The sequence below is a fragment of the Mirounga leonina genome, unplaced genomic scaffold (genome assembly GCF_011800145.1).
Source record: "Mirounga leonina isolate KUSES-001 unplaced genomic scaffold, KU_Mleo_1.0 Mir_104, whole genome shotgun sequence".
Taxonomy (NCBI): Eukaryota; Metazoa; Chordata; class Mammalia; order Carnivora; family Phocidae; genus Mirounga; species Mirounga leonina.
In genome coordinates, this window is record NW_023270231.1 from 601,856 (window position 1) to 616,335 (window position 14,480).

The following is a 14,480-nucleotide window of genomic DNA, read 5'->3' on the forward strand; positions in this document are numbered from 1 at the left end:
GATATATCCAACTTAAACTTTAGAAAGACCCACTTTGGCTCCTGGGTGGGGGATGAACTGAAATGGGAACAAGAAGAGGAGTAGGAAGGCTGAGGCAACAATCCAAGATCCAGGTAAGAAATAATGATGGATAAGAAGAAAGGAAGAGGAAATGGGACCCCAGAATGTCAGAAGAATGGTAAGAAAGCTATTGGTTAAGAAGCCTAAGAGACGATGGGAAATACATAATGCTTATATTTGAGAAACATACAGGCAAATAGGTGAGTCAATATAAAAAACAAACAACGCATCGAAACAAATGGCAAGAAATGCTGTTTTCCTTTCTACTCATCTAAATCTTACTTAATTTCCTCAGACCAAGGCTTCTCTTAACTGTACAGTGTAGGGAGAACTCTTGTATATAGACATCTTCTAGCACTTACAATCCATATGAATATTTCTTAGTCACCAGTTAGTTCATGGCTTACCAGGGCAAATGATTATTCTTCATACCTGGTTTCTCCCCAAAACCCTTAGAAGAAAAAATTCATCTTCGTTCTCTCTCCATCTACTATCCTTTCGTCCTTCTCTCTTGGTGTTCAAGACAGAGAATTCCAATGGTTTGGTGATCCCAGGTATAATATGATTTGGTGAAAATTGATCTCCTAAATACTACAGCTATAACCTATCAAATCCTACTGCCTAAAAATCTAAAATCTGACAGGCATTTTGTTTTCCTAGCAAAGCTTCTAATTATTTGGGAGCAAGGGAGTATCTGAATCTATACTGGGATGCACGTACCCCAAGGGGTTCACAAAATAATCCAATAGAGTACTGGGGGAACAACAGAACTTTTATTTATAGACATTTATCTCATCCTTTAAAAACATCTATTTTAGGGTATACTTTAGAACGTAATATATTATTATAGTAGTACAGGTATACAATTTATAAACATCAAATGTACATACATTAAGTCTAAGTGCTCAAAAAAACTTTTACTGCTAAGGGTTGATCAAAAAAATTTGGAGATCCTGTCATGTACTGCCCACAGACCTAAGTATAAAAAGTAGTTGCTGCGATAAGGTAAAAGTTCGAGGATGGAAAGGAGGTAGGGCTAGTGCTTTAGAAGGACTCAAGAGAGGCTGGGGTCACCCTCTTCAATGGTTTTCTCTTCCCTCTGCTACCACCTCACCTTTTTTTTTTTTTTAAACATTTTCATTGAGATATAATACCAAGGTCAGTGTTGCATTTTCATCCAAAATCCCTGGGAAAACCTGTTGGGGAGGGTAGTGCACAGCACTTCAGTGCTCTCTTTTCAGAGTCCTCATCTCTGGCAAACAGGTAGGAGAGAAAAATGTCATAGACACAAATCCATCTGTTGAGAAATGCCATTAGAGTCCTCAGAATGGTATTTAAAGATCAGGATTTCTGATTACTATACCAAGCCAGATGTTGACTAAATTGAACAAATACTGTTAATGGTATTATGTACAAATAAATTAAGTTTACAGATAACTGGGGATTGCCACACTAGGGCTTAATTAGGAACAACAGAGCAACTTAAGTAAATAAAAATTAATTTATGGGGCGCCTGGGTGGCTCAGTTGGTTAAGCGACTGCCTTCGGCTCAGGTCATGATCCTGGAGTCCCGGGATTGAGTCCCGCATCGGGCTCCCTGCTCGGCAGGGAGTCTGCTTCTCCCTCTCCCGCTCCCCACTCTTGTGCTCTTTCTCTCTCTCACTCTCAAATAAATAAATAAAATCTTTAAAAAAAAAAAAAACTAATTTATGGATTTCCTGCTAAGCGTAGATCTTTACTTATGCCACCCTGATAATGAAAATAGCAGCCACCATTTGTTGAGTGCTTACCATGTGTCACACCTTTAATATTTCATTTAGTCCAACCTGAGAGAAATTAGCATCTTCTTCTTACAGATGAGAAAACAGAATTTCAGTGTTAAGTAATTTTCCAAGGTCACATGACTTAGGAAACAGCAATCTTGATTCCAAAGCCCATCCTTTCATCCACCATGCTATACTGTCTTCTCAGTACTTCAGGTAAGCTTTAAAAACTTTTATTCAAGAGCCATTTCATATCAGGACCAGTATCTTTACATAGTACATATAGCAAAATGTTATATAACCAGTCAGTGTGACTTCTTAGAATTCAGTGCAAAACACAAATGGGAGCAAAAAAGAGGACGTTCTATTCTCTTAGTATAGAATCCATACATTCTACTTTACTTCCTTCTCTCACAAGAAAGGCCCTAAGACTCTCAAGACTCTCACTCAAGTGCCCTTTTAATACACAACTTGAATAAACTAGTTAACCGGTTTTCCACCCAAAGCTGATTAAAGATAGAAAATGAGATTCGGAGGGTATTAGAAGGAAGCTCATTGATAGTGAAGAGAATTAAAAGATGGGCAGAGAAATGCACAGAATATAAAGATGTACAATTCTGGAAAGCAATAGAGACATTTCTAAAAGCATAGCAGTTTAGGATAATTTAATATAGCAGCTCTCAAAAACACTTTGGTCTCAGGATCCCTTTATACTCTTAAAACTTTTTGAGAACCCCAAAGAGTCTTTTTTAATGTAAGTTACATACCTGTCAACACTCATATTAAAAATTAAAACTGAAATGTCTGAAGTACTTAATTCTTTAAACACACCTGTTGACATAATTTTTAAGAAAAACAACTACATTTCCCAAAAAAGAAAAATTTTAGTGAGTGAATGCCATTGTTCTATATCTCTGCAAATCTCTTTGATGCCTAGCTTAAAGACAGCTGGATTCTTTTACCTGCTTTTACATTCAACCTTTTAAAGTACACAAAGAAAATTCAAGCTCACATAGTTGGAAAGAGGAGAACAATTTTAATAGCCTTTGCAGATAATTGTGGATATTCTTTAATACTATACCAAAACTCAACAAATAGTTATTTCTTAAAGGTTAGTTATAATGTAGAACCTGAAGTCATATCATGAAATTTTGAATTCAGTTACATTAAATTAAAATCCACTGGTCCATCTCTTGCCCAGGCATGACTTTGTAACACCACCCATTAGTCATCTGCAAAATACTGGTTCTCTGAATTACACAAGTCTTCTAAATGCTAACATATTTAAATACCTCTAGGAAATCAAATTTGTTACTCTCACCACCAATTTCATCAAAAAAATCTGTAAGCACTGGGAAGTGGTCAAGCTCACCACAGCAACAAAGAGAAGTTTTACAAAATTCTAACTTTTGCTTAGTTTAAATTTTACTAGTCACAAGTATTTCTTTACTTCAAGTGAAGGCTCCTTTCATTTTCAAGAAAATTTTTACCAAATATCCTACTCTGAACAGTCTGTGTGACTGCAATCTTTTTAAATAAAAATGGCGTTCCATTAAAAAACAGGTACTTCAGCTTATGACTCAAACAATAACAGTGCTTTTCCTTGAGACAGCTTCAGTATGCATCACACAAAAGATGAAAAATAAGTGTACTCAAGGGTCAAGACTTAGTAAGATTAATCACTGTTACTGTTTCATGAGGATAAGGTTAAATGAAACTGGCACTTTAAAAAATTTTACTTATTTATTTATTATTAACTGTGAATGCATGGCAGTGAAAATATTAGTACAGTTGGTACCACTGTCTTGATCTGTGTTAAGACACCAGTAATTTTACTCACCACTGCTTTTGCACCATCAGTGCAAATGTTAAAATGATAAATTTTTTAAAAAGAAAAAAACATTTTGGTATTTTGATGCAAAGAGTTTTGACTCATGCATTCCCTGAAGAGATCCTGGGGACCCAAGAATCTGCAGATCACACTCTTCAAACCACCGACTTAATCTGATTGGCTCATGTGTCCTGATGGACTCTGAAGGAATTTTTCTAGTCACTTTTAATATTTATAACTGATCGTATCATCAGAAAAAAAAGTCAAAAAACTGTATTCATTAGATTCTACTAAAAAAACAGTTAGTGTGTAATACATATGAGAAATATTTCCAGCTAAACTTTAAAATAAAACTCTTTAAAAGCTTAAAATTCAGTTGACTAGAAATTATGCTCTATGTAAATGACCTTGTTTCCTGATAATTTTGCAAAAATGAGTAGTTACTATACTTACATTTTCAGGAGTATGCAGATATTAAGAATATGGCATTAAAAAAAAAAAGCTTTTGAAAATAAAAAAGGCAAATTATCACCCACATTTTGGATAACTGCCACCCTGCCTGCCTGAATTCAAGATGAGGACAGGGGTCACAGGACTCAGAGAGGCAGAAGAGCAGTATCTAGGGACATAAAAGCTCACAGGGATGACCATCCAGACTGAGGCAGGAATCTAACAAGGGCAATTCTCTAACCAAAAAAGCAGGCAGTTTTGTGAGTTGCAAGATGAGACCTGGAGAAATCACCAACAGTTTGAGGGGCAGAAGCGGGGAATGGAACAAAGATATGCACTGAAGACCAACTGCTCATATCAATACCTAGTCAAGGGCAAGGCAGCAAAAAGTAAAATCAGACTAGTGTAATTGAAGAGAAAATTTCAAGGGCAATAGACTGCATATAAACATGCTACATCCCTTCCACTCAAATACTGGATTTTCATATTACCTTTTTTCTCCTCTTCCTCTTCCTCACAGAATTCTGCTAGGGAAAATGCTTCCTTGAGTTGCTCCAATTCAAGTTTTAGAGTCTCTAATTCTTCTCCACTTAGAGAATTAAGAATGGATTTCACCTGAATGGATATAAAATAATAAAAAGTTGTGAGTACAAAAGAAAAACATTTTCAAATGGAGAAGAGGCTACAGACCAAATTAAAACAAAAATTATGAGCTCACCAGCCAATACAAACTATTCCTTAAGAATCTCAATACAAGATGCTAGTCATTACAGAAAGATAGGGAGAATTTATACTTAAAAAAAAATTAAAAGCCAGAAACATCCGGAAACTATTAGTGCTTAACAATGGCTAAGAAATTAGGGGGAAGTTAAACAGTCTTGAATCAATTAAAAACTAACAGGTAATTGTATCCAAATTGGCAGCTTAAGCCAGAGAGACTACCGAAAAAAAAAAAAAAAAAGACCAAGGCAAAGGCAAAATACAAATGTGCTATTAAGACCTCCTGGTTAACCTGTCCTTTTCTATTTAAATTGAAAGAAATAACACTGGATTCATTCTATTTCTAGCAATTAGTTCAAACATTAGTTTATCTTGGTGTAGTATTTTCAAAGAGTCTCAAGCCTCCATGTCAAATACATTTCATCTTCCAACTGTACAAACAGAGAAGAAACTACGCAGCACTCCTTTGCTTGAAGACCATCCATTTGAAATTGCTGGTTTGGAATTACCTTTATTTCACTTTCTTGGGAAAGCATCTCCAGAGCTTCCAGATGTGAAAGGCCTTGAAATTCATCAAAGAGGAGCCCATAATTAGTTTTCTTGTCCGTTTCCAAGGTAACCTCATTGGAGGTCCATAGCTCTTCTTTCTCCTTTGCCTCTCGTAAAACCTGAAAAAAAGGTGGAGGCTTACCCTGCAGCAAGTAATGAGAGCTCAAGGGTGAGTTCTGAGAGCTGAGGGAAGCAAAGCTGAGATGGTAACAGGAGAGCGCACTGCCCTTTCATTCCTAGCACTGCAATTCAAGTCTGATAGGCTAAGGAGCTGCCGGGAAAAAATGGTCACACATAATTCAATCCTGGACAGGGTAAATAACACCTAAGGAACCAGGTGGAAAGTGCTTTAAACATTAATGTACTCAACAACTCTGAAAGGGCTTGTCACCTTCTACTGCACTGATAGAGGCTCCTACAGAAAAGAAAGAGGAGGAGAAAAAGAACTGGGCATTTTTCTAAACATTTCAGCTCTCACCAGCCACCCCCCACCCAAAAAAGCCTTAATAAAAGTATCACTGAAAACTTTTCAAAAGGCATTATTAATAAGGTCTACCACAGGCAAAAATACAGATCAAAACAGAAACATGAAGTAAACAGGTAAAGACAAACAGTACCTGTGACAATGTAGAATTCCGGTTCATCAGACCCTTGGTTCTTTTAAATCCAGGATCCCCTTCTGCTATTACATCCATTGTCTTTTTCCCAATGAATTCTAAGGCATCCAAACCCCCACTGATTACGCTCTTTCCCTGGGAAACACATGCAACTTCATTACAGTAATACTGAAAAAAGACATCTGCATGTTTGGATTATATAAAATAGTGGCTAACAATACCAAGCACTAGCAAGAATGTGGAGCAACTAAAACACTCCCACTGCTTGTGGGAATGTAAACGGGTTTAAACACTCTGGACAACTGTATGTCAGTATCTACTATAGCTGACCATATGAACATCCTATGACCCAGCAACTCTACACATGGTTGCATACTCAACAGAAATGTTGAGGTTCATCAAAAGATATACAAAATGGGGCGCCTGGGTGGCTCAGTCGGTTAAGCAACTGCCTTCAGCTCAGGTCATGATCCCAGGGTCCTGGGATCGAGCCCTGCATTGGGCTCCCCGCTCAGTGGGAAGCCTGTTTCTCCCTCTGCCTCCCACTCCCCCCTGCTTGTGCTCTCTCTCTCTCTGACAAATAAAATATTAAAAAAAAAAAAAAAAAGAGAGGGGCACCTGGGTGGCTCAGTCATTGGGTGTCTGCCTTCGGCTCAGGTCATGATCCCGGGGTCCTGGGATCAAGCCCCGCATTGGGCTCCCTGCTCTGCGGGAAGCCTGCTTCTCCCTCTCCCTCTCCCACACCCCCTGCTTGTGTTCCTGCTCTCGCTCTCTGTCAAATAAATAAATAAAATCTTAAAAAAAAAAAAAGATATACAAAATGTTCATGGCAGTACTATTCATAAAAGCCAAAAACTGGAAACAACCCCAGTACTCACCAACCATGGAATAAATAAATGCTACATAGTCACATAATGGAATAGAGCAAAGAAAATGGAATACACTATACCGACTACATGATGAAGAAATAATACAAATATAATGTTGAGTGAAAGAAGCCAAATGCAATAGGGTACATACTGTATGATTCCATCTATGTCAAGTTTAAAAGCAGGCAAAATTAATCTATGATGGTAGAAGTCAGAATTGTGGTTATCTTGGTGGGCAAAAGGAAGAAGCACAGATGGCTGGGAGAGGGTACAGGTGGAAAACCTATGATATACCATCACGTTGGTTTCTTAGGCTGAGTGTGTTCATGTTGTAAAAATTCCAACTGAATACTTATGATTTCACTTTTCTGTATATAATGTTTTACTTCAAGAAATTAAAATTAAAAAGTACTAGTTATCTATCTTCATAAAGATATTAAGTTTCCTATAAAATCCTTTTAAAAATGTTTCTAATCATCTATAATTATGAGAAAAATATTTTTGTAAAGGAGGGACATTTTCTAGGGCCACCAAACTCAGAATTCATAGTCCATTAAATATTATGTACATTGCCTCTGTTACTCTTCATCTTCTGCTCTCTACTTCTTTAAAGAAAGTTTTCAAGTAGCTCCCACTCTACCCCTAAGATCAAAGTGATTGATCTTCAGCAATTTGTGGACTCCCATAACAGTAATCAGTCCTCGTGGCTTTTCAAGAAAAGGAGGGAGAAAGAGATAAAAAAAAAAAAAAAAAAAAAAAACTATATTCACAGAGGGATACAGTCTACCATGCATTTTACTCACTGTGGTCTGAACAGCAGTAGAGATGGTTGAGAATACACCAAATGGCCCAGTCAATGGGGAAGAGTTTGCATTCTCTTTGGCATTTGTCTCTCCTATAGGAGGAAGGGGATGTGTAAATATGAAGGGATGATCCATAAATAGTTTTCTTTATCAGCATCTATGTGAAATTTTAAAAATTAGGCCCTGCTTCCTATACACAGGGTAGCCTTAGCCCTTTTTGTTTTATTATTTTAAACTATTTACCTATTTTAAAATGAAAACATAGCTTTTTTCATTTTCATTTCATTTCAAAAATAAAATCCAGTCATTTGAACTACTGGTATATGTAGCAATACATTTTATACTGTATGATTCTATGTATACCATCTTCTGGACAAAGTCAAACTTTAGGCGGAAAATAGATTAGCAGTTGCCAAAAACTGAGAGTAACTGATGGGTGTGACCACAAAGGGGCAAGAGGAGTCTTTTAGGGGGTGATGAAAATATTCTTACATTTTGATTATCTATACACATACAGGAAATATTCTATACTGTATAATCACAATGGACTGTGATTATACTGTGTAAACAGGATATGTTCGTTGAAACACATAAACTGTATACCTTAAAAGAGTAACCTTTACTATATGTAAATAATGCATTTACATATAATTTACAATTAATTACACATATAAATTATAAAATCAATAAATCTGACTTTTTAAAATATGGCCTATTTTAAATTTTATCCTAGAAAATTATGCTTATTGGAGAAAAAAAACGAGACGATCAAAGAGAAACAAGAGTGGGAGACAATAAAGCCCCTGAGAGATGGAGAAAGCAAAATCAGGGCCCGAAAACTTCCTATTTTCTGGTCCCAGGCCATCTAGATCCATGGTTATAATTCTGTCTTTTGTGGCTTAAGTGAGAGTACACTGATCAAAGCAGGTATCCAAAATTAAATTTCACCCTCATAAAAATCCAAACACAAAAAATTAAACCCTTAAAACTAAACATGTTAAAATTTTTTTGTGTGTCACAACAGAGTCAAATTCAGCTAATTCTTCTTAGGCTCTTACTCATTTGTGCCAAACACAATGCTAGGCAATTCTTATATTCTACATTCATGGCTTTATTTAATGTTTTTAACAGTCCTTTGACACAGATCCTCCCATTTCATACTTGACTAAAGTGGCTAAAGGACACAGACCTCTGTTAGTCAAAGATTCCAAACCCCTTTCTCACCAATTCCATGATGCCCTGAATATCAGACACTCAATAAATATATACTGAAAAATGAGCTCAACTGTTCCATTTTAACCCATAATTCTAGGTCTTAATGTTTCCACATACTGACCTGTTGCATACTGGACTTCGGTTGAAATTTCACTGGGACTAGGAATTCCAAGAGAAGTCTCTGCCTTCTCAATGACATTTGAAATACCTTGTCCTAATGAGGAAAATGGTAACATTTTTACATTTGAATATTACTTACTATTAATCACCAAAACTGAAGAAACAAACCAAAACAATCCTGCAGATTTTTAAAATCACTATGGTCACAGACATTTTATTCTGACCATACATAACTAATGTTTGGAAGTGTAATCTTACCAGAAAACAAAACCAACAAACTTGATTTACCACCACACAATAGTTTTATATTAACAATTTCTGGTTAATGAGAAAACGAGAAACTCTAATAAGAAATGCTAATGAGAAGATGCTGTAAACTCGAGCTATACTATAAATCAGCCCATCATTCCTAATGAATTCTCAAACTATAAAGCCCTTAAGTAAACATGGAATAAGAATTATTAACAAAGTCATTTTTAACACAGATCTGTAGCAACATACACACAAAAATTAGCAAAATGATGATCTTACCTACTGTAGCTACTGTAGCTGAGGCTGAAGAGAGTAAGGACTTGCCCCAGCTGCCCCAATATCCCCAACCAGTCTGAGGTACATCTTTGGAAACAGTCTCCTATTCTTCCCAGTAGGCAGAAAAACAAAAGGCAAAAGAAAAGGGAAAAAGTAGAGAATAAGAGAGTGTATAGACAGGTATCTAATTATTAGTCCAAAGTACAGGTGAAGAAATACCTATCATTAAGCTAAAGAATTGTGTTGCTTGCCTGACAAATGTTATGTCGCCTGCATTTAAGCACCATGTAGCAAAGGCAACTACTCATAAAGTCATTTATAAAACTAAGAAAATTGTGTTTTATGGCTTTTAAAGAAAAGAAATAGATACAATCTTAAACTGGTTTTGGTTCCAAATTCCTTTTAACCCTAACTTTTAATCCCAGCATTTTAACAGATACTCTACTTTGCCTACAGCCTGTGATGCCTCAACAGGGAGAATTTCTGAAGTCTCAAAGTCACTGGAAGGTTTGGACTCCGGTCTTTTCCGAGTGATAGCTACAGGTTCGGATTTACTCTCTGGCTTGGCACTTTGGTCAACAGACTCAGAATTCTTGGCTGGTTCACAGTTCCCATCTTCAAGAGTGGAGGATCCTTCACTTATCACTGGAGTCTCAATATCATCTTTCTCTGACATGATTAGATCATTGCCTGGTAAAAAAAAAGTCAAAGAAAAAATTATTCTTATAGGCTTTTTTGCTGTAAGTTATTCAAGCTATTTATTTTGAGATTATCATACAGTCACATGCAGGTGTAAGAAATACAGACAGTTCTGTGTATCTTCCACCCGGTTTCCTCCAATGGCAACAACTTATGTAACCACAGTGGAATATGACAACCAGGAAATTGATACAACCCACTGACCATCTTCAGACTTCATCAGTTTTATAGGCACTTATGTATGGTTACTTAGTTTGTGAAATTTTATCATACGTATAGATTTGTGTGACCATCACCACACTAAGGATACAGAACAGTTCAATCACAAGGATCCCTTGTGTTGTCCTTTTTCAGCCACATCCCCTTCACCACCACCCCCATCACCAACCCATAGCAACCTCTAATCTGTTCTCCATCTCTATACAAGATGTCATATAAACAGATTCATACAGTATGTAACCTTTTGAGATCAACTGTTTTCACTCAGCATAAGTCCCTCAAGATCCATCCATCCAAGTTGTTTTACCTATAGTTTCTTCCCTTTTTTGCTGAGCAGTATTCCTTGTGTATGAATGTATTTCAGTTTGTTTTATCATTTACCCATTGAAGGATATCTGGGCTGTTCCCAGTTTGGGGCTATTACAAATAAAATGGCTACGAACATTAACATACAGGTTTTTGTGGAATATAAGCTTTCATTTCTCTGAAATAAGTGACCAAGAGTGCAACTGCTGGATCATGTTAAGTACTTGTTCAGTGTTATAAGAACTGCCACTCTTTACATTTACATTACCATCACTGATGTATGAGTGATCAAGTTTCTCAGCATTCTCACCAGCATTTGGTGGGTTTTTTTTTTTTTCCTTTTTTGAGCCATTCTGACAGGCGTGTAATAATAATCTCACTGTGGCTTTAAGCTGTATTTTTATAATGGCTAATCATACAGAACATCTTCTCCTGTGCTTATTTGCCATCTGTATATCCCCCTTAGTGAAATACCTATTTGTATCTTTTGCTCATTTTCTTTGGGGGTTTTGTTTTTTTCTTTTGTTTTATTACTGCTTTGAGAGTTCTTTATATACTCTAGATTCAAGTCCTTTGTCAGATATGTGGTTTGCAAATATTTTATCCCAGCCTGTAGCTTATCTTTTCATCGTCTTCACAGGGTCTTTCACAAAGCAAAAGTTTTTCATTTCAATGAGGTCCAATTTATCAATTTTTCCTTTTATTGACTGTCATTAAAAAATCTTAGTCATTATTTCTACCTCAATTTATGAATTATAAAATTTAAGCCATCAGATAGAATCTAAATCAAACTAGCTTTTGAGCAGCAATGTTAACCAATTCAGTCCCTACCATAAGTACAGCTCTTTAGCAATTAAAGCCAAGATACCACTGGTGTTTTTACAAGAGGCAGATGCTGGTTTCCAAGATAACCAAGTAGAGGAGAAATAAAGATAACCAGAGGAGAAATAAATGTATATATACCAAAGCCTTAGGTGTATATATAAGCATTTATTTTAAACCAATATTTACCAAGTGCAGAATTAGACCCAATTCAAGCCATCAAATGCTTCCAATGTACAAGAGAAAGTCATATTAAGAACTAAGGCAGCTTGGCACGTGCACCGGGGTAGCTCAGTCAGTTAAGCATCTGACTCTTGATGTCCACCTAGGTTATGATCTCAGTGCTGTGAGAGCAAGCCCCGCATCAGACTCCATGCTGGGTGTGGAGTCTGCTTAGGAGTCTCTCTCCCACTCTTACCCCCTGCCTCTCCCTCTACCCCTCCCTCTCAAAAAAAAAAAAAAAAGACCTAAGGCACCTTGGAAACAGCACTATAGGTGAGGTATATATAAAATGCTAAAAGAACAGAGAAGAAAAACTCTGCTGGGATCAGAGAATATGATTCATGCACAAAGTATCTGAAATAAACATAGAACAGTGGCCACAAACTGAGAATGTGACTGCTAAATCCAGCCTTTAAATGTTATTTGGCCTGCACAGTGTTTAAACTTTTATATTAATTGCTAACATTTAAAAATCAGACTTCATACGTGAATACAGATTTTCAACTTCTCTAGTAAAGTTGAAATATCTGGTGACACTGGGCCTGCTTTTAACATGGTAATAATTAGCTCAAACCAAAGAGTTCCTGGGTCTTTTTAGGCAGGATAATGTTCTCTAGTTCTCTATTTTCCACCTAAATCTACTTGACTCATTTGTTACCTTATTAGCCCCTGTATACATCTGAGCTTGCAACACCTGTCTTAAAGGGCACTTGGGATTTTGACAGGTGAAGGTGCCAATGAGAAAATTCAAAGGTGTGGAAACAAAACATGGGAAGTGTGAATGGAATGGACAGACATGGAATATCGAAAAATAACAGTAGTTAATATAGCAGGGAGAATAACAAAAAGGCATAAGGCTAGAAAGGTAGATTTACACAACACCATGGAGCCTAGATCATATGGATATATGATATACATACATTATACATTCCCAAAACACACAGAAAAAAAATTCAGATGCAACTACCCACATACATGCAAACCAACTCTGAAATATTCATTCATTTGCAAACTTTTTTTGAATACCTACTATGTACCAAGTTTTGGAGACTGAGAATTTATTTATGACACAATTTCTGCCCCATTTACTCCAAGAACCTAATAGGAAAGACTACACAGTTCTTGCATAAAGTTCAATCAATGTTTTCTGTGGCTAAATATGTACCTTTTTTACACTATCATTTCACTTTCTTTATATGCTCTTTCCAAATTACAACACATAATAATATATATTTTATAAGTGGTATACCATATACAGCAGTCCCCTTTATCTGAGGTTTCAGTTACCTGTGGCCAACCACAGTCTCGAAGCAAATGATTCTCTTTCTGAGGTGTTGTCAAAAGGTCAACAGTAACCTAATGCTACAGCACAGTGCCTACATCATTCACCTCACCTCACCTCATCTCATCTCACCACACAGGCACTTTATCATCTCTCATCTTGGAACATATCACCTGCAGATAAGGGGCAACTACTATATAATATATAATATACATATTACATAAGTAATTCATATAATCTTATAAAAGGCTGGAAGGACATATTTCAAAATATTAAACACTGGGTCTACTCTTTCATTTGTGCAACAAAGATTTAATGAGCATCTAGAATGTGCTAGACATTTGGCTAGGTGGAAAGGTGGTGGCTGTTCATATTCTCATTACCATCACTTTCATCATTATAATGGCTGTGCTATCCCTGTTCTCAATGGATTCATACTTTACCAGGAAAAGCAAAAAAAAAAAAAAAAAAGGAATAAATTTCAGGTATACGGAATCGCACTAATGTTTTTGTAAGTTTTCCAAGTATCCTGGTAGTGAGTGTAGGTTATTTTCATAATTGGAGTGGAAACACTCCAAGAACTGAAACATTACAAGTAAAATTAAATGTCTGAGTCCTTTCTTAAAAATAAAAATGCACACATTTTTATGTACACATATACCTCCCCCCATTTTCCTTGGGAACTTCCAGCCACACAGTTACCAAAATGGAAGGGGTTTAGTTTAGCAGCTAAGAGCACGGGCTCCGGAATTCGATTTTCTTCCAACTTTCCTGAGGGCGGTTAACTGCGAGGAAGTCAGTTCACCTAGCTGCTTCTCCGCTTCCTCAAGTGTAACACGGGGCTAGAACACCTGCCTGGCAGGATTCCTACAAGGATTCCACCACATGAGGTACGCGAGGGGCTTGGAACAGAGACTGGCACATAGCCTCGCATAGGTAACAGTTGCTATTAGGACGGAGGAGATGGTTTGTGTCATTACTGTCGTTATTGACATTGGCCGTCTCTAGACGGGCAAACAGGCGCTCTCACTTCTTCCCGCATACAAGACCAGTCCCAAACGGGACATCTGAGGTCAACAAGCGCCCCCAACTTCACCGACGCTGACAAGGAGAGTTCCTCACACAAACGTAGAGCTTCAATAACCAAAGCGCTTTACAGCCTGCGCGTCCAGCCGGGAGGTGTCGGCAGCCCAGCCCCAGACCACCTCCTCCCACTCCCCAGCCACCTGGAGGGTCCGGCCCCGAGTCCCGAGCCCCCGCACCCCGCCGGCCTCCTCCCTGGAAGCCCCGCACCCAGCCCACCGCCACCGCCACCGCCACCGCCACCGCCAACCTCACCGCCTCCGGAGCCGCCGAGAAACCCCTCCTACTGCCCCGGAAGTATTCCTTCAGTGCGAGGCGGTCC

General features: G+C 37.5%; 1 protein-coding gene across 4 annotated transcripts in view; it reads right to left on the bottom strand.

The window, feature by feature from the left end:
* Nucleotides 1-14,463, bottom strand: part of FAM114A2 (family with sequence similarity 114 member A2) — a 33,064-nt gene extending 18,601 nt beyond the window's left edge. The window contains exons 1-8 of one of the 4 annotated variants that reach the window (XM_035012724.1): nucleotides 14,414-14,463; nucleotides 9,980-10,215; nucleotides 9,529-9,628; nucleotides 8,999-9,091; nucleotides 7,663-7,754; nucleotides 5,991-6,125; nucleotides 5,334-5,492; nucleotides 4,596-4,719 (exon numbers count right to left, since the gene is read on the bottom strand). In XM_035012724.1, the coding sequence (XP_034868615.1) occupies nucleotides 4,596-4,719; nucleotides 5,334-5,492; nucleotides 5,991-6,125; nucleotides 7,663-7,754; nucleotides 8,999-9,091; nucleotides 9,529-9,628; nucleotides 9,980-10,201 (925 nt within the window). In that variant the 5' untranslated portion in view covers nucleotides 10,202-10,215; nucleotides 14,414-14,463. Of the gene's footprint in view, nucleotides 1-4,595; nucleotides 4,720-5,333; nucleotides 5,493-5,990; nucleotides 6,126-7,662; nucleotides 7,755-8,998; nucleotides 9,092-9,528; nucleotides 9,629-9,970; nucleotides 10,216-13,080; nucleotides 13,180-14,408 lie in introns of those variants that run through there. The other 3 variants (XM_035012695.1, XM_035012705.1, XM_035012715.1) reach the window with 3 other exon arrangements.
* Nucleotides 14,464-14,480: the final 17 nt, after the last annotated feature.